At 40.0% G+C, this 27234-nt stretch overlaps 1 protein-coding gene across 3 annotated transcripts in view; it reads left to right on the top strand.

Moving 5' to 3' along the window:
- grm4 (glutamate metabotropic receptor 4) overlaps positions 1 to 27234 on the top strand; it is a 451932-nt gene that overhangs the window by 381474 nt on the left and 43224 nt on the right. For all 3 annotated transcript variants that reach the window (XM_062978465.1, XM_003220390.3, XM_062978466.1), the window contains 3 exons: positions 7697 to 7897; positions 17673 to 17809; positions 20383 to 21318. In XM_062978465.1, coding sequence (XP_062834535.1) covers positions 7697 to 7897; positions 17673 to 17809; positions 20383 to 21318 — 1274 coding nt within the window. The remainder of the gene's footprint in view (positions 1 to 7696; positions 7898 to 17672; positions 17810 to 20382; positions 21319 to 27234) is intronic.

Here is a 27234-nt window from a genome sequence, read left to right as displayed (position 1 = left end):
GTGGCAACACGTGTTACAAGCATAGGAATAGAGCACCAATGCATATATCAAATTATCTCAACTGAGAAATGAAGAAATGGGCAAATAGACAAGCCAGATGGGTTTATTCTTCCTTATTCTTTGACACGGAGATTGCTGTAGATTTCAAGTCCTTTTCCTTCTACTATGAGGATACTTACTCTTCCTGCTCTTAACTAGAGAGAAATAGATACATGTAGCTGCCCAGAAAACCTGAAAGCATGGGAACTATAAGTGGATTTACTAATACAATAAAGATTAAGTTTTCCTTTTTTTGCTCAAAACTATTTTCTAAAGTGGTTAGGCTCTTCAACAGTCACAAGCTCAGCACTATACCACTTCACTCCACAAGTATAATACAAATAATATTAACAGGTTATGGGGCTCATAATACTGTGCTGTGTAGGGATGTAAATAAAATTGATACATTTCTTGTCTTGGTGATAAAGAATGCCTTGGTACATGGAGACACCCTGTCAAAAACTGTCAGCTGCTATAATTTTTTCATGTTTTAGGAAGATTGATAAAATCCATAGGTTTTTTTTTTTGTTTCTTGGTTGGGCATGGAAGAAAAATAAAATTTTCATAGATCAATCCTAAAAAGCAAAATCACTCAATCAGTCAATCATTGAAAAATGAGAAAAACTTACATTCTGCTTCAGATGCAATATTGCAGAAGCCATGTGGTGTGAGTGGGCATGGTTTTCTTCTTGCTAACCCCAAGCAGAGGAAGTCATTCCAGGGAAATCCAGCCAGACTTCCTCATTGCCTACTTGGGTAATTGAAAGGTTGTTACATCCTTGTATCCCCTCCCTTCTGACATTTTCTCCTCTCTCTCTGAATGTATTTGTGCATACTCTGGAGAGAAGGAGAGAGCACCCATCGTTTTTTAGTCCACTTAACATACACACATATACTTGAGTTGGCAAGGATTGCAATGGCAAAGCTGAGCAACGTTTCTACCCTGTGGATTTGTGTAAGTTCTTTTTTCCCCTTTGGTTGCTCCAGGTGGGAGCTTTTCAAATGCCCTTGGTGTTGGTGTTGTTTCACTTCACTTCAGACTCTTTGTCTCTTCACTCATCATGCTTAGCAAAGCACCTTCCCAGTTTCTCAGGATAGGAATCATGGATTTCTCTAGCCCTAACAATAAATTCTGCATTACCTGCAAACATACAGGTGAGAGAAAGGAAGCAGAGAAGGGAACTATGTTTTAGTGACACCAGTTCACTATTTGTGAATGAACCAGGGTTCAAGAAAGGTACAAACTGTCAATTTGGACAGGTTTAAAAGGATTGGGCAAATACTTGGACAATAAGGCTATAGTATAGATAGAATAAGGTTTTCCCCTGACAATAAATCTAGTCATGTCTGACTCTGGGGGTTGGTGCTCATCTCCATTTCAAAGCTGAAGAGCCAGCGTTGTCCGTAGATGTCTCCAAGGTCATGTGGCCAGCATGAGTGCATGGAGCGCCATTATCCTCTTGCTGAAATTGTACCTATTGATCTACTCACATTTGCATGAACTGACAGGTTAGCAGAAGCTGTGGCTAAGAGCAGGAGCTCACCCTGCTCCCCGGATTCAAACTGCCAACTTTTTGGTTAGCGAATTCTGAAGCTCAGTGGTTTAACCTGCTGCACCACTGGGGGCTCCAAGGCTATAGTATAGGTGACTAATATCATGATGTATATTCCTTCTTATGCCACAGGTAATATGCCTCTGTATATTAGTTCCAGGAGAACAGGAATAGGGTGGGATAAACGTATCATTGCAACCATGTCCTGCTTGTGAGCTTCACATAGGCGTTTGTTTTGCTACTGTGTGAACAGAACGCTGGGTTAGAATAGCTTTTGATTTGATCAGTTATACAATTCTTCTCTATTAACTATATGCTATGGTTACATATAAGATTATCTTAAGCAACAACACACTGACAGCTATGCCATTCATTTAAGAAGCCTCTGCTTTAGAAAACAAATACATTGTAGTCATGTGCATATAAATCTTGGAGTTTTAATGGAAAAATGAATTGATTTTTCAGTTATCTGGGGGAAAATGCAGAGAGGCCCATACTTTGCATATAATTTATGTTTGAAATCATGTTACAATGCAAAATCAAAGTACTGAAATATAGGTGTTAGGAAATCTCTCCTGTGTTTAAAAAGTTCTGTATTTATCATTCATCATAATGTCTACAGTTAAAGAGAAAACTTTGTCTTCATGTGACCTCCTTAACTGGACTGGACTAGGCAGTTTCTAGAAAACAAATGTTTTCAGCCATGTTAAAAACTGTTGAAAACCTAAATCAACTGTTTAAAAAAACTCAAATTGAGTTTAACATTGGCATCTAAAAATTAATTATACAATATCGTCCAGTTGGTGCTTACAGAATGGAAGGTGAATGGTCTGCTGTTGACTAGATTCCTTTTTGAATGCTTCTTAGGATTCCCTGAGATCACCCCTCTAGCCTGGCAAGGTTAACTGCAGATGGTATTTTTGGTGTTGAAAATTTGGTAGTAGTTCATAACATTGATATTTCTGGCAGTTTCTCAAGCAGCTCATGTGTGCTTCATAGCTTCAGAACTACTAAACCAGGAGTGTCAAATTCATTTTCACTGAGGGCCACACCAGCCTTATGGTTGACTTCAGATGGCCATTTGTAACTGTAAGACTGTATAAATGCATTGAAAGCCTCACGGGCCACCTACAAGGATGTGGAAGGTTGGATTCAGCCTGTGGGATTTGTGTTTGATGCGTATGCTCTATGATGATGTCTATGAATTTCACTGAGGTTTTTAAAGGCAAGGATTGCTCATTGGTAGTTTTGTCAGTTCATTCCTCTGGCCGCCTGATTTTCCCTGCATGTTCCAGAACCGATTTTGTATAAACTTATCTTGATCTTCCAATATCAGACAAGATCTGATATCCAAATTATTTTGATCTTTGGGCCAGCCTTAGTATTGATGCTTATTAGAGGCCTTCTCCATACACAAGTGGGGTGATACATGGCTTAAAGGTGAAGTAAAAGAAAGGGATGGCTGTCTTTTCCCATCCTATTCCACTTTGCCCAGCCAGGCATGGTATCCAACAGAGTTGTTGAGCTCTGCTGTGTCACTATACTTAATATTGCAACGTACTTATTATCCATACACTATTTGTGACCAAACATTGAACCATGCAGAAAATAGGAAAGAGGTTTGCAGGATATTTTTGTTCTATTCATCCCCCTAACAAAAAGAAGTGCATGCAATAGTCTAACATTTAAACTAAAGGGAATATATACACAGTACATTTTAATTTGAAATTCTTGACTATAGAACAGAGCTCCATGCAACTGAATTATAATAACATGAATTCTCTTCTTCTTAATGTTCAGCATGCTGTAGGAATGCCAGTTCTACAGAACAGCCTATGGGCTGAATTATATTGTATGTGAACTTCTATCTATCAGATATTAGCATACTGTAAGGAAATTTTTGGCACTTTGAATTCTTAGAATCTTATAATAGTTACATAACTACAGATGAACTGGGGCAGCCTGACCTTTCCTTTATGCTGACCTATCGTACTGCATACATTATTTTTTTTCATTTGTTAAGAATGTATTTTCAGCCAAAGATTATTATCTAGAGTCAGAATGATGTTATTCTCTTGCATATTACTTTAATGATAACTAACGTTCTTGACCTTATTTCATATGAGAATATTTCAATTTTTGGAAAGTATGTCAGCACATGTATACACAAGTATCTAATCATTTGTATTACTATTTATGTGGCATCTTTTGAGATTACTCTCTTTCTCCCTCTTTCCTTTGGTTACTAACAGCTATTGTAATTACAGTAGAGTCTCACTTATCCAACATAAATGGGCCGGCAGAATGTTGGATAAGCGAATATGTTGGATAATAAGGAGGCATTAAGGAAAAGCCTATTAAACATCAAATTAGGTTATGATTTTACAAATGAAGCACCAAAACATCATGTTAGACAACAAATTTGGCAGAAAAAGTAGTTCAATACTCAGTAATGCTATGTAGTAATTACTGTATTTATGAATTTAGCACCAAAATATCATGATATATTGAAAACATTGACTACAAAAATGTGTTGGATAATCCAGAACGTTGGATAAGCGAGTGTTGGATAAGTGAGGCTCTACTGTATCTCACATCAGAAGCGACTTGCAGTATGTTCTCAGGTTGCTTCTGACACAATTTTAAAAAAGCTGTTATGCAAAGTATTGCAATTTGGTCTTTTCCTCTCTTTGTAAAACTTAAGATCTTTGATTATGCATATGCTCCTGATTCCACATAACTTTGAAATAAGGAGAAGGTAGTTTCTTTATAGAATATGGAATATGGAAGACACTCAGTTTTGTTTAATATTCATAATTACTCAACTACCAGTCAAGTCAGCTTCTGAACATGAATTGGGGACACCATGTGGTCTTTTGCCTGAGGTGGCAAAATGCTTTAGGCTATCTTTTTATTGCTGGGACAGATTTGTTGGATTCCAACTCTCTTTAGCCCTAGCTAGAGCTGAGAGTTGCAAACTCACAACATCTGCAAAGCAGCATTTTGCCCAACTGACTGGATAATATTTGAACTGGCATCCAGGTACACAAATTGCAGTGGGACCAAGGCTTTGCTCAATTCTCATGCATGCATAGGCTGCCATTTGACACACATGAATATTCTTCATAAATTGTACATGCTAGAATCTGAAGAATCAGTTTTCAGGTGAAAATGCAATCATAAGATACTTTGGATCAGACTTCCATCATTCTACTTGTTCACTGAATTTTTATCAAGAATCCCATTCAGCTTTACATTACAGAATGTTACCAGTTTTGACAGACTTTTGTCTGTTTTCTCTTTGGAGAATGTAAACCTTAACTTGATGTTTTTGTTTGTTCTTGATCTGTCAAAAGTTTCCTCCTTGCCTCAAGTTTATTTGAGCTGGTGGGAATTTATTTGTGGTCTTGGAAAATACTGGCGCATTTGTTCAAGTGTTTTTAAACATGTGATAACTGTTGCTTTGTTGCACAAAGTAGTAAAACTGATTCTTTTTTATTTCTGATCATTCTGCCTGTTGTACTGGGCCTGTGCACATGCAGAATTTCACAAAGAGAATAAGACTAGTTTTCCATGCAGACAAAGAGTTTATGTAATTTATAATGTGTACACATTGTGGGAAGAAGTTTTGGTGTTTTGGGGCTCCTCCTGATGACCAATAGTCCTAGTAAATGCCAGCCTATTCTGTTTCTTGATTACAATCCTGGCAACTGATATTGCCCCTGTGTCCAGTCGTTTGACAAATCTGTTGGAGTTTCGTCCATCGTCTGTATGAGAAATAGTTAATGGTGGTGATTTTTTCCTTCCCTCCCCATCCTCCCACAAGCAACAGTCTTCAGACCACCTAGGAGTACAAAAAATATGAGATAATTGAAACAGATGTAGGAAATTATAACTACCTTTTTCATGACTCTTGGGACTCTTGTAGGCCGAAAACATCAGAGGACTACAGGTTGAGAACCACTGATGAACATCCTGGGAGAACCTAAGTGAAGCACTAATTCCTTCTATTATCTGCTATGGTGAAACTTCTGGCCTTTTTGAATACCTGGATGGGAAAATGGCATTGACTGGCAGGGCCAGCTGGTTGCCTGAGGCAGCATTAACACTTTCCCTTCACTGTGAAATGACCCTTGGTTTATCCACAGGTCATATCGAATCCATAATTTTGGGCTCCAAGCTTGCCCTTTATTTATACATGAGCTCGACTTATCTGTTAGTATATATCGTAGTTTTGGAGAGGCTTGCTTTTTGGAAAGACTAAATGACTCTTGCAGTTCCATACTGTAGCATATCACAGGGGAGCCTCTTTTAGCTTTAATTGATGGCACAGTGTATTGACCACCAGTATCTTTTGCCAAATGATTAGCATGTTTCAAGTCCAATCAAGAATGCTTATGACAGAAAGAGGCAGGTAGTTGTCAGGGGTCATTATCATATATTTGCATGATCCTATAACCCAGTACTAGTTGGATAGTAGGGTGGGAGTGAGTGGGTGACAGAGAAGGATTGGGATGACAGAAAAACTGAATGAGTGTCTTCCAGTGGTGAAGGCTTGATGAAGTATATCTCGGAACTGATGGATGATGCACAGACAACCCTTTGTCACACTCAGTAGCACATCAAAGACTTGATGCTAGGTAGGTAACTGAGGGTGAGACGGATGATATCAAAAGCTGAATAATATTTGCATTTATTTCAGTTTGGGTCTACAAAGGCAAGTATGTTGCAGTATCTCTTTCTAATGATAAACATCTATGTAGTACCACAACAGTGCTCAGTATGCATATGTGTGGGATAAAATGGAAGAGGTCATGGGTGTGCACACAAGTAACACTCCCAACATTCCTGTTTCCTCCCTGATGTCTATATCCTAAGGGAGATTTGACATTTGAAAAAGAGTAGAAGCCTCTGTGCTATTGTGAATGATATTTTTTTTTCCTAATACATATGGAGGTTGCTCCTTCTTGTGTTCAAATGAGATGGCACAGAATTTCTTGCAGAACCTTACAGGATAGGAGACTGAGGTGACATTTGGGACAAGATTTATGTGTTCCTCCCATTAGAGATTGGATAGCTTGACTGGAGTTTCTAGGAGTTGAGTTCCAAAAATGCAACTTGTCCAAGCTGTGCTGTGCACATAGAAGAAACAATTCAAGGCATGTTTATTGCAATAGAATTTGGGATGAAGGGGGGTTTCTAGCATCCCGTGGTGAACAGGATTTTCCCCAACATCTTGTAATGCAACTATCTTAATTATCATTAGCATAGTCATCATGCTACATGGGGCTATTGGAAACCTTAGTCTGAAATGTCTAACGGGCTCCGAGATAGGGAGGGCTTTATTAGATTGGGGCCATTTGCTATAAACAAACATCTCATCATTTTCTAATTCTTTTTGTTAGATCATATTTTGAATTTCCAGACACTATCATTGTGGCAGAATGGAACACCACTGGGAAGATTTTCAGACATGAAGCTTGAATACCTTTGTGTCTCTCTTGTTACTGCTGAGATTATGTGAGAGTGACTGTTGAACAAAAAAGAGATATCCTCAATTAGAATGAGTTTTGCAACACTTACCTTTATGAGAAGCCAATTTAAGCAGAAACTCAAACAAACCTGCTTTTGGTTTCATGTGACAAGGAATGGCCTATGCCCTGCTGTTTTTTTTTCTCACAAATACTCCAAGCTTAATGTAACTCTGTGACTTACTTTGCTTCTGTGCCCTTTGTTGGGAAAAAAGTGTTTCTTTGATTCTATTGAAGCAGTCTTTTCATATCTGAGTGCTCAATAACAATATCTTTTTTCCTTCATGTACAGAAAAGCCACTGGTAGTTTTATGCTCCTCACCCATGACTTGTTGCATTTTATATTCTTTCCCTCAGTGTATACATTTTCTCAGAAGGAATTCTATGCAAGAATAAGCAGGCTTATAAAAGCATGCAAGCCAGACCCCTGACACTGACATAATTTCCCAAACCTGACATATTTCATGAAGTATTCGATTGTAATGGAAATGGACAGTCTGTGAAATTTGTAGCTGTCAAGCAAATTGGTGATTGAATCCAGCACTTTGTCTTTTCTTATTGTTGCTGTTCCAGATCGTGAGCGGATTGGTCAGGACTCAGCCTACGAGCAGGAAGGAAAGGTGCAGTTTGTCATTGATGCTGTCTATGCCATGGGCCATGCGCTGCATAACATGCACAAAATTTTGTGCCCTGGGAAGATTGGCCTCTGCCCCAAGATGGATCCTGTGGATGGTGCAGAGCTGCTCAAGTACATCCGTAGCGTCAATTTCTCAGGTCTGTACAAGGCTAGAGTTATTTTGAAGGCTCAAGTTGCCATTTATTGCTACATGTATGGTGAATCCACATTCTTGGTATAATACAGAACTTGATACAAGTACCTCCTCGGAAATACAGCGGTATTGGCCATCCTATGCAGGATATGCTGTCCAGAAAAGAGAGCATTTTTTCCAATGGTTGGGTGTAATGTTCGTTAAACATGAATGAAAATGTAGCTGTTTGATTTGCAACCTCAATCCAACTGCCTTCACAGTCATGAGGACAGTTGGAGCCCCCGATGGCGTAGTGAATTAAAGCCTTGTGACTTGAAGGTTGGGCTGCTGATCTGAAAGCTGCCAGGTTCGAATCCCACCCGAGGAGTGCGCGGATGAGCTCTCTTTATCAGCTCCAGCTCCATGCAGGGACATGAGAGAAGCCTCCCACAAGGATGATAAAAACATCAAAACATCCAGGCGTCCCCTGGGCAACGTCCTTGCAGACGGTCAATTCTCTCACACCAGAAGCAACTTGCAGTTTCTCAAGTTGCTCCTGACACGGAAAAAAGAAATGAGGACAGTTGGTATGAGAGAGAGGTCCTCCTTGCTAATTGCTTTAAAACCTAAAAACTCCATCCCTACTGAGGTCTGGATGGCTTCCTCATTGCTCTCCTGTTCTTGGCAAGTTAAAACTTTTGTATTCCAATGCGAATTGACTGCAGCAAGCTTTTTATGGTGTGCTGTTTTGTTATTTTCCCATGTCCTCGATTTGAACATTTTTAAAATGATTTTAATTCTACAGATTGCCTAATTGTTTTTTAAAATATTATTTGTATATTTTACTATTTTTGTATGTTTTAAATCTGCTCTGCTGTTTTTGTAGGTTTTAAATCTGTTCTGGTTTTGACATTCTGTAAGCCACCTTGAATCCTAATATTGGAGGAAAGGTGGAATATAAAAGAACAAGGACTTTTTGCTTGTAGTATTCTAATGCATCCAACACATTCATCTGAAGAAGTAGACATAAGAGTCCACATAAGATTAAGTTACAATATTACTTCCCTCAGTTTGCCTGAAAGATGCCATAGGATTCTTGTACTGTATATCCTTTCAGCCTTCTGCTTGGTTTTACATCATCCATCTTCACTTCTACTGTGTGGAGGCTGCCTGCATGCCTTCTACTATGAACACATGTATTGAGATGCAGCACCAGGCATCGTCGTCGTCGTCGTCTCAGTCGTTCTCGACTCTTCGTGACCTCATGGACCAGTCCACGCCAGAGCTCCCTGTTGGCTGTCACCGTCCCCAGTTCCTTCAAGGTCGAGCCAGTCACTTCAAGGATACCGTCCATCCATCTCGCCCTTGGTTGGCCTCTCTTCCTTTTTCCTTCCATTTTTCCCAGCATCATGCTCTTCTCCAAGCTTTCCTGTCTTCTCATGATGTGGCCAAAATACTTCAACTTTGCCTCTAATATCCTTCCCTCCAGTGAACAGTCAGGCATTATTTCCTGGAGGATGGACTGGTTGGATCTTCTTGCGGTCCAAGGCACTCTCAGGATTTTCCTCCAGCACCAGAGTTCAAAAGCGTCTATCTTCCTTCGCTCAGCCTTCCTTATGGTCCAGCTCTCGCATCCATAGGTTACTATGGGGAATACCATGGCTTTGACTATGCGGATCTTCGTTGCCAGTGTGATGTCTCTGCTTTTTAGTATTTTATCGAGGTTGGCCATTGCTCTCCTCCCAAGAAGTAAACGTCTTCTGATTTCCTGGCTGCAGTCTGCGTCTGCGGTGATTTTCGCACCTAGAAATATAAAGTCTGTCACTGCCTCCACGTTTTCTCCCTCTATTTGCCAGTTGCCAATCGGTCTGGTTGCCATGATTTTGGTTTTCTTGACGTTTAACTGCAGCCTGGCTTTTGCACTTTCTTCTTTCACCTTGGTGATAAGGCTCCTCAGCTCTTCCTCACTTTCAGCCATCAGAGTGGTATCATCTGCATGCCTAAGGTTGTTAATGTTTCTTCCAGAAATTTTAACTCCAGCCTTGGATTCATCAAGCCCTGCATGTCGCATGATGTGTTCTGCGTACAAGTTGAATAGGTAGGGCGATAGTATACAGCCCTGCTGCACTCCTTTCCCAATCTTGAACCAGTCTGTTGTTCCGTGGTCTGTTCTGACTGTGGCTACTTGGTCTTTATACAGATTTCTCAGGAGACAGACAAGGTGTCTTGGTATCCCCATACCACCAAGGACATGCCACAGTTTGTTATGGTCCACACAGTCGAAGGCTTTAGAGTAGTCAATAAAGCAGAAGTAGATGTTTTTCTGAAACTCCCTGGCTTCCTCCATTATCCAGCGGATATTGGCAATTTGGTCTCTGGTTCCTCTGCCTTTTCTGAACCCAGCTTGGAGGCATATCAGGTTCAAATGGAGAGGCCAGTTTACTGTGGAATTGCTGATTTTATTCATTTGTTGTTTCTGAACTATCTGCAGTTGTGATCAAATTAGCCAAATTTCTGCAGTTTTTTCCATTCTTGCATCTGGCCTTTTTAAAAAATGGGAAGTTTTGTGGGGGGGGGGGGAGGGGGGGGGAGAACTAGAGCAACATAATTTAGGCATGTATAAATTGCCTATGTGCTGCTCATTTTTTAAAAAAGATATGATTTATATTGATGTAGTTTGAGCTAGTTGAATTTAATCACAGTTTTCCTCTTCATTTCTGCACACCTATTATTTCCTTAATGACAGTGCTATTGTCTCAATCTGTTTATTAATACATCTTAAAATTCTAGCTAAATAGTTTTTCTTTCTGGATTGCATTTATTTATCTATTTTTTGAAAAGATGCCCACATTTTATTTTAAAGATATTTGTTTCAGGATAAAAGTAATTTTGTATGTTTTTTTAAATGCTACACTCAGATGCAATCATTCAGATACATTGTGCACATGTTTGGACTTGGGAAATTTTTAAAAAAATTAATTTGTTTGAAACTTGTTACCAACTTAATGAACTCTGTGTGCGTATGTGTGTTATTGGTTTCATTATTTGGAATGTTACTTTTATTTTAGGTTGTGTGTGTATTATTAGAGAGTGGCAAAAAACCTGGAAAATTCTTAAAGTTAAGGCTGAAATCTGGAGCAGATCCATACTATCAATGACATGCAAGCCATTAACTGCCACGGAAATTTGGATTGCTAGTGGGCACATCCAACACCAGATCCAAACATCCCATCATAATTCTGTCCACATGAACAATCCTTTGTTAATAGCTCTCATTTTCTGATTCACTTATATATGTAAGAAAAAAGAATCACAAAATGAACAAATTATATACTCCTTTTTTGGGTAGAAAATGTTCCCTTTCTCTGATTAGTGATTCTTTTCCATTTTCTAAAAACTCATCTCTTTCTCCCATTATATCTCTTTAATATACATTTCCTGCTCTTGCTTTCTTATTACATCTATTTATCTCTTCTCGGCAATCTTCTCGCAATCTGTCTCCCTTATTTATTCCCTCCCTATCTTCTTGTTTGATTTTCCTGCTTTCTAATGTTATTGGGATTTATTTATGCAATTCATTTGATTTTGTTTTCAGATAAACTTTTGCAACAAAAAAGCAGCCAAGAGTTTTGCTTTGAGGCAACTTGCTAAACAAACCCTGTAATTAAAGATTTCATAGTACTTCTCATCTGGTCACATCTTTCTCTAGATAAATGCATTCTGACTGCGTGCCATAAACCTCACTGAGTACCTCTGACTGTTTATTGCAAACAGCCAACCGGGTATTTCCTTTTAATTGGGCTTGTCTTTTAAATTTGGAATATGTTAGGATATTGTGAAGTATGGATCTCTCTCTACCCCCCCCCCCCCCCCCCCCCGGCAGCACCTAATTGTATAAAATCACCTTGTTTTTCTCAGATGATAAAAAGAGTCTGCTTGGTTCTTAAAAATAGGGGAAGCTTGTATTCTACCATTCTTTCAGAAAAATACAGTATAACTCCCTATCCATGGGGGATACATTCCAAAAACATTGTGTAGATACACAGAACCAAGGGTAATAGTAAACCCTATTGAATTAACAACTTTAAGTAGACACATACAATAGAATCACTAGAATAGCTAGAAAGTGCCTAGAGGACATATTTTGTCAGATGTGGGTAAATGAGACTATGTATATTGGACCCATAGGTATAGGTATCACACCGTATATGAAAAAATGGGAAGGAGAAAGCTCCTAAGGATTGGATCTCATTACTTTACAGTGTATTCAGATGATCCTTCTACTCATACAGATCTGATTATCATTTTGACTGCCCTAGGCTGATAAAATCTTGAAGGGAAAATCTCAAATGGAAATGTTCCACAGTAATCTGCCTATGTAATACAGAAGTTATACAGGTGACATACACAAGAAGTGCTATTTAACTTGATCAAGACACTTCCACGCCATTTTGCAATTGTTGTATATTGTAAGCTTTGTTAATATTCGATTCATGCAGAATTTGGAAAAATACATATAAAACCAATCAATTAATTTGCTCTTGGGACTACCACAACCATCATCTCCTATATTTGATGACCTCAAATATAACTGATTCTGGGACTTGTGGTTATTTCCTCAAGATCTGCATCTAAACAGTGTTTTGAAATGATTATATAGAATTATTCTAATAGTATGTATCATCACGCTGTTTACTTCCATGTGTTTTTGTGTTTCCTTGCACTGTGCATGCTTGCATGTGTTGGGGGAGGAAACAGTCTTTCCCAAAGATAACTCTCTGTTTTCAGTCTGGGAGAATGAGCTCTGCTCCCCAGCAGAGTAGCAGGAAGAAATAGGGAATAGGAGATTGAATTCTAATCCTTGTGAAATGGAGACCAGTCAGGATAAAACCTATCTTCTTCCGATGTATATCCTTCTCTGCATAGAGGGAGAGACGGATGCTCAGGAGTCTATCAGCTCCAAATTTTACTACGCAGCAGCTTTCAATTACCTTAACCAGATGAGATGCAATGTGTAGCCTGTAGCATCAGAACTATCAGTAAGTCTCTGGATGTCAGTTGCTGGGGAACATGAGATGGTGGGTGCAGTTGCACTTCTGTCCTGTTTGTGGCCTACCTGACTATTATGTGAACACAATTTTGGACTTGATAGACCTTTGGCCTAAACCAGTGTGGCTTTTGCATGTTCTTACATTCATATTCAATGGTGACACATTTCCCAACTTCTCCAATTTGGCACTGACAGTCCCAGTTTAGTCTTTTTCATTCCATTTTAAAGCTCCTTTTAAAATTGCTCCAGCTCTCTCCTACCACTACTTCCTCCCCTTTTCCTCAGTTTAATTCAATTGTGGCAGATTGAGTTCAAAGTGCAAAAATAGTTTGCACTCAATTAACTGAGGAAGAAGAGAAGGCAGGGATGTACAGAAACTTGCCCTTCACTGCTGACCTAGGTAAAAGCAAACTGCCTCATCCTTTCCTAGCTTGTTATTGTTAACAACTCTTATGTACTCATTACACTCCAGATTTAGAGTTATTCCCAAAAGATTTAGAGCTGTTGTCATGACAGGATTACTTCTGTTTCCATTGGTCTAGCAGAGCAGGGAGGGAACAGTTCTCAAATAGACCCAAGGCAGTGGATGAAAGAAACTGGCCTCAACATCTGCTCACTTATTTTGGGGCCTTGAGCAGCTGGTGCAAATGCCTGATCAGGCACCAACTGCTTTTGAATTTGAGAGCTGCTGCATCTCACTCCCACCCATTTCTCCTTATGGGCTGCATCCCTCACTGCTGCTCCCCTGTGACTGTCCTCTTTGCACATGAGTGGCAGGGACGTCACTGCTAATCACTCAATGTGTACATCAAGTGTAATGAGCTGTCTGCAGAAGCATCCGGCTCAGGCGAGCTATAAAGGCAGCCCTCCTGCCTCTCAGCTTGTCTTCTAACTTGCCTGGATCTCTCTGTGACCAAGGGCTGTTGTGGCAAGTAGCTCAGGCCAAGGGAGCTTAGTAAGAGAACAGCTGCCTGCTCACCTCAGCATTCCCCTTCACTTGCTGTAGGCCATGGTTTCAACAGAGAGATCTTTGCTCAATATTACCTCTCTTCTCTTTCCTTAAAAACCTACAGAGGAGTACATGCACACCAACCAAACCACCTTGTAGGGATGGAAAAAGCGAGGATGTGGAGCATACATAATGCACTCATTTAGTTTTATCCCTGTGCTTTTAACAGTAAAGTTTGATCTGCAACTGCTGTTATTGTGAGTATCTGACACTTCACAAAATATAAGAGAACACCTATTCTGCCCAAGAGGGCTTATAGCCTCAGATTTGAACAAAATTATGGAAGGAAAAGGAGACACAGGGAAAATGGTTACCTCAACATGGTCAATTCAAGGAGAGGAATCATTGGTTCTTTAGATGTTGTACTGGTGGTCCTAGGAACCCTAAGTAACATAATATATACTGGGAGTTGTTGTCTAACAACAACTGGAAGACTGCACAATTCCCACCTTTGTTATCTAATTCTTCTATCTCAAGCCTATTTTAAAAGTATAAATTTATAGTCACTTACAGGCATTACAGCAAAAACCACAGGAGGCTGAACAACTAAATGTCTTGTGACATCCTCAAGATATACACACTGATTACGGGACATGTATCTTAATCTTCAAGGTGCCATAAGGAATTTATGCTTTTGCTGCAACAGGCTAGCATGTCGATTCCACTGAAAAGAGACAATATAGTCATCATTTTGGATACTGTAGACCTTGAGTCAAGGTGTGTGTATGGATTTGATGTTTAACTTCAAGCAACAAATTATCCTGGGCTGGCCATGCCCAAACCTAATACCATATATGAATAAAAAGGGTTATTCACTATCAAGTCTAGTTAGACCCTCATTTGTTACTTCCACCCTCTAGTTGTGGAGTAGGGTCATTGGCTCTGTTTCAAAGTATTTCAAAGAAGCCCACTATAAAGAAAGTAAGCAGTTGGTGAAACTTGCTTATCTTATCATTTTATCTTGATGCCAAGAAAAGAAGAACACACACACTTGTGTAGCTGTGCCTTGAATGGTGGTTTGATCTTCAGGAATTAGCGAGTGAAGCTTTTCACAGAAAGGGGATAAACAAGACCGCCTGCTAATTGCTGCAGATCAAGCAACTGTGAAAAGCACAACCACAGGTTCAAAAGCTGTCAACCTTACATGCCCCAAATATGCTCAATATTTTCCTTTCTATGCAGACAACCATTCTTGCAGTATGGTAGATTAATTTCATTATGCCTGCTTGTTATATAGGATGTAGAGCAAGACCAGAAAAATAAAATTGTAATCTGGTAAGATACAATTTTTTAGATACTAGTTCTGTTATCACAGTTCAAATCCATGGCACTTGGGACATGGATATCAGATCAGGACTAAAGACCATTTGCCTAGATTTTGTGAGACAATATCTGGCTTGTGAGGAAAGCAAGGGCATGACGGGGGCATCACTACCTGCTCAGTAGGATATGGAGGTGGGTCAGAAAGTACATTTGCCGGAGTCTCTTTAAGTACCACCTGCCCACATTCAGTCTCCTTCCAGCTGCAGCTTTCAGCTCTTCAGTCGTATGACATGCACGTCTACCCAGCTCTATATAAATGTGTTGTTATTTTCTGTCTCAGGCTCTGTAGTTGAATACTGAGAGGGGATTACTGCTTCTGGTGAATGAATGATGTAGCCTCGTGATGTGCTGTCACTGTGTATGGATTCATTGCTCAGTGTGGCTTAGGGAAGAAGAAGAATATGCCCAGACCTCCACAAAAGTGTAACAATACGCAGGCGGATCTGGAGGAGAACTGCCTAGTGTCCTCTGGAGCATGTTCAATGTACATAATGGAACTGATTGGGTGAATGACAAGGGAGAGGAAACTGCCATTCTTTTTGTTCCCTTTGCAATTTGATTCCTTGCTAGCACTTTATATAACCTAAAGTGAACTTATCCTCCCTCCTAGATTTTCCCTTTCTTCTTGTTTGTCCTCATATGAAAATACTTGAGCAAGTAAATGTAACTGGTGACAAATTTGAGCTCAGTCCCCTCAATCTGATGCTTTTGAGAGGTGTTGGACTTCAGCTCTCACAGTCCACAGCCAGTCTAGATATTGATTATGGGAATTATAGTCCAATAGCTCTGAATGCCCTGTACTTAGGGTGGGCTGCTTTAACTGATAAAGTTCAATTGTAGATGTGCCCTCTAAGTCCAATGATAGTCTTTCATTTAACATACATAGTGCTTTTTTGGGGTCACAAATGAATGTTAATGCAGGAGATAATTTGGAAAAGGGACCAAATGGATTTCACAGGCAAAGTGGTTTTTCACTGTAGCATTTGAAACTGCTTGAAACAAAATTGTTTTTCACTTTATCTGCCAAAATAGTGTATTGATTCTCAGACTACTCAGCACGGTGAGACACTTGATTGACAAAAGCTGTTACTGATCTCAAGCTCTATACAAATGTGTAATTGTATGGATTATGATCACCATGCAAGATGAAAGGCCACACAGGTGTCTCATAGAAGTACAGAAAGTGAACAGTAAGATGAATACTGTTTTTTGTTGCTGAAGACAAAGAAATGTGTTTTATATACTTCAGACAAGAGTACAAGGATACTTTCTTATTGGGACCAAAGCACCACAAAAACCGAGAAACTGTAATGAAATGAAGGACATTGTTTAGATTTTTTCTGAATTTTTAAAACAACATTTTATGTTCATTCTGCAGTGCTGGATAATAATGTTTAGGTCACAAGATCCAAACTTTTTTCTTCCATGATTAGCATATGATAGTTTAATCAACGTGAGAACTGATAGTAACAGTGCAGCTTGGAACAAGGTGATCTTCTTTATGTCCAGATGGTTCTACATTATTCTATATCAGATATTTTATAGAAGCTCCTTATATGTCTCAATAAATTAAATGTATTGAGGCATATAAGGACTTAATCAAGGGACTTTCCTGGATCTACATGAGAAATAGCTAAGTAAAGAAAGTCAGGCAATAAAGAGATGAGTTCATAAGGAAAGGAGAAAGGAAATACAAGAGAAGGGGAGTTGGTGGACTAGATGAGAAATGGGATTTTCATAAATTCACATCACTGTTTGCTTTTCTACCAAACTCAAAACAATCATGGGGTCAGGGGGACGGTATTTTCCAGCTTCATTCTGGTAAAGATTGTATCATCATTTGACTTAATTGTAATAGCAATATAGCATAAACTTAATAGTTCAATTCTCTCTTCTAACAGGAACAAAAGTGATTTTTTGTTTTTTTAAAAAAATTATTAAATACCAAAATGTATTATCCCTTACTACTTAAATTCCTATCTCTGGTCTCCATAATGAAGTAAGAAGATTTTAATCTCATAGCAGATCACTTAGTAGACAATTTTGCAAGGTTGGTTGATCTGAATGGCATTTATTATTCTGATCTTAGGTTGTATGCATGAAACAATTTTCTGTCCGCTAGGGTGACATTCAGTGAAAGTTGAACATTTTACCTTAATATTATAGTTAATAAGCTAAATTTAACTAACAAGTAGTCACATAAAACTCTGGAATCCAAGCAGCATTTAAAAGCATTATTTTTTTTTTGATACACCTACTAAAATCCCCAAGCTAATGGATTCTATGAGTTGTAGTCCCAAAAGTAACTTTTATTTCTAAGATCCATATCTGTGTAGCAAAGAGATAAAATTTCATTTAATAGATGGGGGTATAAAGTTGTCCACATTCTTTTTAAACTAAATGTTCTGTGTTTTGAAGGTATTGCAGGGACTCCGGTGACATTTAATGAAAATGGAGATGCCCCAGGACGCTATGATATCTACCAGTATCAGATCAAGAATGCCACACCTGAGTACAAAATTATCGGGAACTGGGCTGATCACCTGAACTTAAAAGTAAGCAAGTCTTTTAATTAGCAAAGCGCAGAGCGTTACTCATGAAAAAGTCCATTGACTAGGGCCCTAGTCAAAATGGGTTTATTCTTGGTTTCTCTCATTTGGATATAGGCATCAAAGAGATCATCCAGTGACCAGATCTCTCTGATCTGAACTGTTCAATATAACTTTCTAAGGGGCCTTCCACAACAGCCATATAACACAGAATATCAGGGTAGATCATCCACAATATCTGCTTTGAACTAGGTTTTCTGAGTCCACACTGGCCTTTAATCCAGTTCAATGTGGCTTTATACAGCTCTGTGGAAAGGACCTAAGTCACCCATGAATAGCAAAGACAAGTCTTGAAGTATTGTGAGTAGGAAGACCTCAGGACATGGAGAATGCATTGTCAGTTTGATAGACTTCAGATCACAATGGAAGATTATTTAGAATGCCTTTTAACATTCTCATTAATCTAGTGTTTCATCTTTGGTCCTCTGTTCATTCCACAAGGCTAAACTGCAGTAAGGACACTTGACCTTCAGGAAGTAAAATCCAGATGATGAAACACTATGGAATTCTAGATTTGTACAATTTATTATTTCAGCTGCAATGATAAGTTGACTGAATATCATACTCTTTCTCCCTCCTTAAATGAGCCTATCAAATGGCATGAGAACGATGATCACAGTGGGAACAGATTTAGATACCAGACATGGCACCAGTGAGGTGTGACTAGCTACAGGGCTAGAATAGCTGGTTTAGTTTTGATTGACATTATCAGTCAATCAGTGAGTCTATACTACGGTATGTGTATGTCTGTGTGTATATATGCCTTCAAGTCACCTGTCAATTTATAGTGACTTCATGAATTTCATAGGGTTTCCTCTATGCTATACCAGGGTGTTATTCCAGGTTATCGGTGGGTGTCTAGACCTGAGTTTGAAGAGGTGTTATAGGATCAAATCATGAGTGATGCAGAGGTGTAAGACTAATTGAAGGGAACAGTGAGTGTCACTGAGTGCAATATAGATTTAGCTGAATGAAATAAAAGGAATCAAAGCTTAATACCTCCCCCCCCCCCCCCACACACACACACAAACAGTTCTTGAAAGACAAATCCGTGAGCCTGTGCACATGCAAAATTAATGCCAGTTGGGAAATGTCCTGGAAATGTCTGGTCAGGCCATTGTGACATCTACCTTGATTACATCGTATAGGATTATGGTAATATACTTTTAGTAGGACTGTCATTGAAGAGTGCTCAAAACTTGTTTCCCCCAGAAGCTGAAACCAGACTGATTGCATCTGACTAGAGGGAACATGCAACCTTTTTGTTCCAATAGCTTCTCTGGTTGCTGATATGTTTCCCGGCACAATTCAAAGTGACGATTAAAGCCCTATATGGATCAAGTTTAAGCTGTTTAGCAAACAGCTGTCCAGACAAGGGCCCTTCACTTGGTCCCACCTTCCCAATCTACTTTGTTGGGGACACAGGACCTTCTCAGTGGCTGCTCCCATGCTTTAGAACTCCACTCTAGGAAGACTATGATGGCTCTAGCAAGTGAAAACTTTCTTCTTTAAGCAGGCTTTTAGGAACTGACTTCAAGGACATTTAATGGTGTGCTGTTTTGATGAATTAATTTTTTAAAGATGGATTTGTTTTAAATCAGGGGTCCCCAAACTAAGGCCCGGGGGCCAGATGTGGCCCATTGAAGCCATTTATCTGGCCCCCACAGCACAAGGGCATAAGGGGGTTGGGCTAAATGACCCAAGGGGTTCTTCTTCTCTTACAACCCTTATTATTATTATTATTATTATTATTATTATTATTATTATTATTATTATTATTAACATTAAGGCTGGGTGGCCATCTGTCAGGGGTGCTTTGCTTGTGCTTTTGGTGCACAGAGACAGAAGGGGGTTGGACTCAATGGCCCAAGAGGTCTCTTCCAACCCTCTTTTTTTTATTATTATTGCTGTTATTATTATTATTAACATTAAGGCTGGGTGGCCATCTGTCAGGGGTGCTTTGCTTGTGCTTTCGGTACACAAAGGCAGAAGGGGAAAGCCCAAAGGGTCTCTTCCAACCCTCTTTTTTATTATTGCTGTTATTATTTTTTATTATTATTATTATTATTATTATTATTATTATTATTATTATTATTATTATTGCTCGGTGGCCAACTATAGTCCGGCCCTCCAATGGTCCGAAGGATTGTGAACTGGCCCCCTGTTTAAAAAGTTTGGGGACCCCTGTTTTAAATGGTTTTATTCTATAGAGAGTTTATCTACAACTGAACAACTTCTTATATGTTTCTATTTCTTTCTTTGTAAGAGTTCTTAACTTGATTTGTTCCTAACTCATGAAATAGAACCAAGATTTGTGTGTGTCTCTGTGTGTGTTTGTGTGTGTATCATCATCATCATCATCATCATCATCATCATCATCATCATCATCATCATGTGCGGGAGAGAAATCTGACCTTGGCTTTGGCCTAGCTCCTATTGTTCTGCTTCATGTTGGTTAGCATGATCCTTTCTCTCTCTCTCTCTCTCTCTCTCTCTATTTGTCTTGCTCTCTGCTACAGATGGAGCGCCTGCATTGGCCCGGGGGTGGCAACCAACTGCCCACCTCAATTTGTAGCCAACCTTGTAAACCAGGAGAAAGGAAGAAGCTGGTGAAGGGCATCCCCTGTTGCTGGCACTGTGAGCGCTGTGATGGTTACCAGTATCAACAGGACGAGTTCCACTGCAAAGTGTGCCGTCTCAGCGAGCGACCCAATGAGAACCACACGGGCTGCATCCCCATCCCCATTGTCAAGCTTGAGTGGAGTTCCCCTTGGGCTGTGATGCCTGTCTTCATTGCCATTGTGGGCATCATTGCCACCCTCTTTGTGGTGGTGACATTTGTGCGCTACAATGACACCCCCATTGTCAAAGCTTCGGGGCGAGAGCTCAGCTATGTGCTGCTGACGGGCATCTTCCTCTGTTATGGCACTACCTTCCTGATGATTGCTGAGCCTGATTTTGGAACCTGCGCCTTGCGACGTATCTTCCTGGGGCTGGGCATGAGCATCAGTTATGCTGCCTTGCTGACCAAAACCAACCGCATTTACCGTATCTTTGAGCAGGGCAAAAAGTCAGTCAGCGCCCCACGCTTAATCAGCCCTGCCTCCCAGTTGGCTATCACCTTCAGCCTCATCTCTCTGCAGCTCATGGGGGTCTGCATCTGGTTCATTGTGGACCCCTCTCACTCCATCATCGACTATGAGGACCAGCGGACTACAGACCCCCGCTTTGCCCGGGGAATCCTCAAGTGTGACATTTCTGACCTGTCCCTCATCTGTTTGCTTGGGTACAGCATGCTCCTCATGGTGACCTGCACTGTGTATGCTATAAAGACCCGTGGGGTTCCTGAGACCTTTAATGAAGCCAAACCCATTGGGTTCACCATGTATACTACCTGCATCGTCTGGTTAGCCTTCATTCCCATCTTCTTTGGGACATCACAGTCAGCAGAGAAGGTAATGGAGATGGGGAGAGGGCAGAAGGGGAGATAATGTACAGGCCTGTTTTCCTTTTTTCTCAGATGCACTTTGATGAGGTATATCTGGTATGTGTGAATTTGCAATTTTAGTGTTCCTGCACCTTTTTGGGAATTTCCTGTATTATTCTCCCTTACTTTCCCTTACTTTTGTTTGCCATTGCTTTCCTCTCTTCTCTTCATTTTGTTCTCTAAATCCTCTTGCCGTTTTGTTTCTATTCCCTCCTCATTATGATTTCTTCTCTCTTTTCCTTTCTCCTTAGCGTTTGCTTCTTCTGGAAGATAGACATTGTGGTAAAGGTTATCTCTAACAGAATTGTGGTGCATATCCTGATAGAACATTCTGCATTTCTATCATTGTAGTGCATAAATATGTATTTTAATGTCAGGCACATAGTGCAGTGTCATAAGAACCAAAACTTTCCACTACTTTGTTATGTTTTTAAAAGCCAGAATTGTAACTCCTGTAGTTGAACTATATTATTAAAAAGACATCCTAGTGAGTTCTCAAAAACTTGAAGAAGACTGTAAGGTTTAACGATTCAAAGGGTAGGGCTTTGAGGCTGGCAAAATTAGACTAAAATTATATCGGACAAGCAAACATTTGCAATTTTTCTGTATTTTGCTCCTTTTAATGCAGAATTTGTTCTTTTGTTGTATGGAAAACACAAAGATGTACCTTGCCATATGGAGAAAACATACGAGACTAAACAGTAGCAGAAAAATTAAAAAAACAAGGGAAGGAGTGACACATATTATTCGGTCGTGAAGCTCCTTGTTCTTGGAGTCCTGTTGAATATTTCGATTTCCACAGTTCTCTCTCTCATTCCAACTTCTTGAAGAATAATAATTTGAGTCTTTGTTGTTGCTACAATCCAATATGCAGACGGATTGTGATAAAATAAGTTGGCTACTTCCCAGATTTCCCCTGGGTTGTTTTGGGTTTTACTGCTAGCAGCAGCAGCAGCAGCTCCAAAATGTATTTTTGAAAGTGTAAATGATGTGGTGTGTGAGACTGGCTGCAACAGAGAAGGAAGCAACATGGCTGAAGGACAGGTGCTGTGTTTGACTGCAGCAACTGGAGGCACATCTCTATGCAAGCTGTTAACTGTTGTGATCATTCAGGATGCTTGAAATGGCACTACACTCTTGGTAAGAGCTACTGGCATCTGCAAGGCTGCTGAAAACCAGTGCCAGAGTTGTAACTGCTGTAGCCATCTGCAGTTTCTAATGGTTACATTACTCGTGGAGGAAAGAGTAAGTTATATGAGGGCATGGCCCAAGGGCCTTAAACTTGAAAAGCTTGGGATATTCCCCAGCATGCTGTGGGGTTCTTGTCTGGCATTTAGTGAACTTGCTTGAAGACCTGAAGTGAATACTGGATAGCATTTCCCAGACTTTTAATTGCTCTGGAAAGAGTCATGAAAGAAATTGCAGTGCTCCTTTTCCCCTACAATGTGTTGTTAAGCGAACGTCTTAACATACACATTTTCTGTGTGTCCCCATGTAGTTTAGTGCGCTCCTTCTTACATCTCACCCACCCATCACTAATAATGAACATACTGTTCCTGACAGGAGTGCTCAAAACATTAAATCATTTGATATGGCATCCCCTCTCACTCCACAGAAGATCATATTGGCTTTGTTTTCAATTCTGATGCCATTAAAGTGATTGCAAATCTGTTGCTTATCGAATAATTTCACCTTTCCTCTTGGTAGAAGCTCCTAACTATATGTTAGTACACATATAAGATGTATGGCAGTTTACATGCATGTTCTATATGATACAAGTAATTTTTTTTGGGGGGGGGGAGGTTTAATGTGTTGATGAATGTTAGACATATGACATTAACAATATGTTTGAGAACTAGGTTCTGTTTAGTTTACTTTTCAGCAATCTCCCCACAACTGGAAAATACCTGAATTAAATAATTAAAAATAGTCTTATTATCTGTTTTGTAGATGAGGTGTATCTATAGAGGAAAAATTTGGTGAAGGAATCTTGTCTTATTCTTTGCATCTGGCTTCCCAAAATAAAAGCTTGGTGATCTGCTCTCTGCTGAGCTTGGTTGCACCCAGTGGAGTTGACTGAATGTTAGTCTTAAAGCAGCAACTTCAGCAGCTGAATGATTCAAAACCCAATGAAAGTTCACATGACTCTTCAAAGTCTCAGTTTGCTTAGACTGAGCAATGTGAAAAATCAAACCATTTCACTCCAGGCTGTCCATATCCATAGTCCACCTATTTTTGCTTTCCACCAAGAGAGAGAAAGGAAAAAAGAAAAGAAGAAACCAATACAGAAGACAACTGGGGAGAAAGCTTCTCTAGTGGCAGTATTTCTTATTAGGCCAAGGCATTCTCAGGGAAGAATCTTTTTCAGGGACACTGATAGAGCAAAACAGGACTTCTGGTGGAAATGATACAGAGCAGTAATAACAGAGGCTTCTTTGCTTGACTAATACCACTGTCAGCAGGGCTGGCTCATGACATTTGTCTGCATGAAGTGAAGAATCTTTATTGTATTGTACAGAAGCAAATAGGAATGGCAGTTGGATTTCATTTCAATGCTACTGATGGGGCACTATTTTCCTCTAGTTTCCAGGACAGCATGGTGGCCTGAAGGCAGGGGTGGGGGGATGGGATCACTAAAGAAAGGCTTTATAGGACACACTGTTCTAAGTTTTAGCAAAGGGAATTCCCAGGAAAGAAGGCCCAGGGGAAATAGCCAAGGACTTCTCCTGTCAATTCAATTTCCTACCCGTGTCAGTTAGACCACACTTGTAGACTACAATTAAACTCTGCCTAATGATAGGTCCAGCCTTTCTTGTCTTTTCTGGGACTTAATTGTGTAAAGTGGTGAAATGTGATTCAAGTTTGACATATGCTACATCTAGATTGTAGAATTAATGCAGATCGACATGGCTAAATGCTATGGAATCATAGAATTTATATCCACACTCTGATATAGAAGATTAGACCTTAAAAACCCAAACTTCTCATGATTCCAGAGCATGGCACTTAATTTCAAAGTGTAGATACACCCATAGATGGATGCTAGACAGAGGCACCAGGGTAAGAGACACTGAACTGCATCATCTAGCTCATCCCAGTTAAAATGTGTTCATTGAATTATTTGTTATATAATTTGGTGAGTGAACATATAGGTAAATCTGTTTATTTAATAATTCAGCACCTTTGGCAATGGCAGGGCATTTAAGCAAGCTATGGGGAACCAAGGACTAAAAGGGGGAGGTGGAACAGACTAGTGACAAATGTGTTGTCGAAGGCTTTCATGGCCGGGATCACAGGGTTGTTCTATGTATTCCGGGCTGTATGGCCATGTTCTAGAAGTATTCTCTCCTGACTTTTCGCCCACATCTATGGCAGGCATCCTCAGAGGTTGTGAGGCATGAGTGACAAATGAGTTGGAGAAGAGATACTGGCTCATATATTCCAGGCTGAGGATTCAGTATTGCAAATCAAAACAACTGGCGTATCTGACCAAGAAGCTGTCTTGAAAGGACTGTTTGCCACACTTATGGGATGTTCTTATTGTGAGATCAGCTGACACCATGCAAACCAGTGGTATAGCCTGAGAAGGCCTTTGACACACTGAAGCCAGGTTGTCTGGTTGATAAAGAAACTCTAGGAAACGGTACTTCAAACTTTTTAAACACAGGACCAGTTCACAGTCTCTTAGACTCTTTGAAAGAAAACATGAATGAATTTCAATGCACACTGCATTGTGCATTTATTTCACATTTGTGGTGAAAAAAAGGCATGAAAGAACAATACAATATTTAAAATGAAGAACAATTTTAACCAAAATAAAGTTACCAGCATTTCAATGAGAAGTGTGGGCCTGCTTTTGGCTGATGGGATAGTGAAGTTAATTAGGATAGTTATTGTTGTTATGTGCCTTCAAGTCGTTTCATACATAGAGTGACCTTACATCTAAAGTTTAGGACAGGGGCTGGGTAAATGATGTTGAAGGGCTACATCATACCCAAATTAGAGCATTCTGGTATGAAGTTGTCTGCTGAAGGCACTGATTCAATACTTCCTGGCTTCATACAGCCCAAGAAGAAAGTTAGTTCAAAATGCAATTTTCCCAATTTCACACACAAACACATTTCAACCCACTTGTGAGCTTTTCCTGGAGATCCACAGTAAATACAGATGATACAATACATGATGTAATGCTTTGAATTCTCCATAGGCAGCAGTATTAAAGCCGCAGGAATTTTGTTTAACAGGGAGTATAACATTATCTATCCCATGCTGCACCCATTTCAATCTCCTGTTCTCTCAGAATTTAGTTATAGACCCTACAGTCATTAAAGGGGAAGTGAATTTTCTCAGTAACAATGAACTGATGCAAGCTTTCCATGTTCTGACGTATTTTGGAGAAATTTATTCTTGAGTGGGTAAGACCTATTAACATTATGAAAAGAAACCCTGTTTGTTCTCTACAGTATAGGTCAAGATAGTGGTTTGCATTTTTTATTCTCTTGGTGTATTATGCAGCAAAAAAAATATTGTGATGAATAACTGCATTTCAAATTTTACCAGTAATAGTATTGTTGTACCTTGGTCTTTAGTACCTCTGTTGTTCTACATCTTGCCAATGTTTTCACACTGATTAATTGGATGTTAAATTCTTTAGGGATATGCCTTCTCCTGTCCCTGTTGTGTACACATACGCGCGCGCGCACACACACACACACACACACACACACACTTGCAAGTTTATAGAGCCACCCAGCACTATTAAGTGGCACAACATTAATTCAGTCTTTCAACCTCTTCACACAGCTTTTTTGTGCTGTGCTGATGTGTTGGCAATCGCCAGCAAAAGGAAAGGCATGTGGGGTGATTCGTGATGCCCCGTGAGTCCTCCCTCCTCCTCTCACCACATGGAGGGGATGGGAGAGAGTGCTTTGGCACCCTTTCCCTCCCCCATCAGATGGCAGAAAGGGTGGCAAGCTTGTTGCCTCACTGCCCATTATGCTATCACAAGGGAAATTGAAGAGAAAGTGTGGGTAGATACCCAGCCTACACTTTCCTCCTCGTAATGGGGGAGAAAGCGCCTTTCGGAGCATCTCCACTTTGGGAGGAATGTGGATGGGCCCTGCTGTGCATCGTGTGATGGCACATAGGCCCTGTCCTAGCCGTGCATAAAAGCAGCAAAACGGGACACAAATGCCCTGTGTGAAGAGGGCCCTAATTTTTCTGCTAAATTGGCAATCCCTGTGTGTTCAGTTGGAAAATCTGGCCAGGAAGAAGATTTTTCCCTCCCTTGTTGAACTCTGGACTTCTTTGCTTAAGCACTGTTGCTGGGATTTTAATTAACACTTGGTTGTATTGGCAACATGCAGCCCCTGTGACAGATTCCAATGCAGAAGGGACAGGGGGTGTATTCTATAGCAGGACTAACAAATGAAATAATTCCGTCATTCTGGGCACAAGCTCTCTAGGGCCATGTCTTTAGTCGCAGATCAGGTTGTGCTAGAATGTGACCCAGAGGAATCATATTAGATAATCCAATGTTAAACACAACTTGGCAGGCAGTAGAGAAAGGAAGCGGATTAGGCATGATTCACAGCTGGTGTAGGTCAGCCTTAATACCATAAAATGTGATGCCTGTTTTGGCCCTAGTAAGAATCTGTCCTTTCATGCTCTATTAGCAACACAGGGAAAGGCATTATTTTGGGCCCTGAGCATTCCTAAGCTAATGTTTCTTGACATCTGTATAAATCTAATATAGACACAGGTTTATGAAAGAGGATGTGAAAATGGCCCATCAGTAGCAACCTCTGTTTGTATCAGAGGAATGGAATTTACAGTTCCCAGAATCGCCAGCCAGCATGCCCAGTGGACATTCTGGATGAAGTAT

The sequence above is a fragment of the Anolis carolinensis genome, chromosome 4, assembly GCF_035594765.1.
Source record: "Anolis carolinensis isolate JA03-04 chromosome 4, rAnoCar3.1.pri, whole genome shotgun sequence".
Classification (NCBI taxonomy): Eukaryota; Metazoa; Chordata; class Lepidosauria; order Squamata; family Dactyloidae; genus Anolis; species Anolis carolinensis.
Note: the sequence above shows the minus strand (reverse complement) of the source record. Positions and strands in the feature narration are given on the sequence as shown.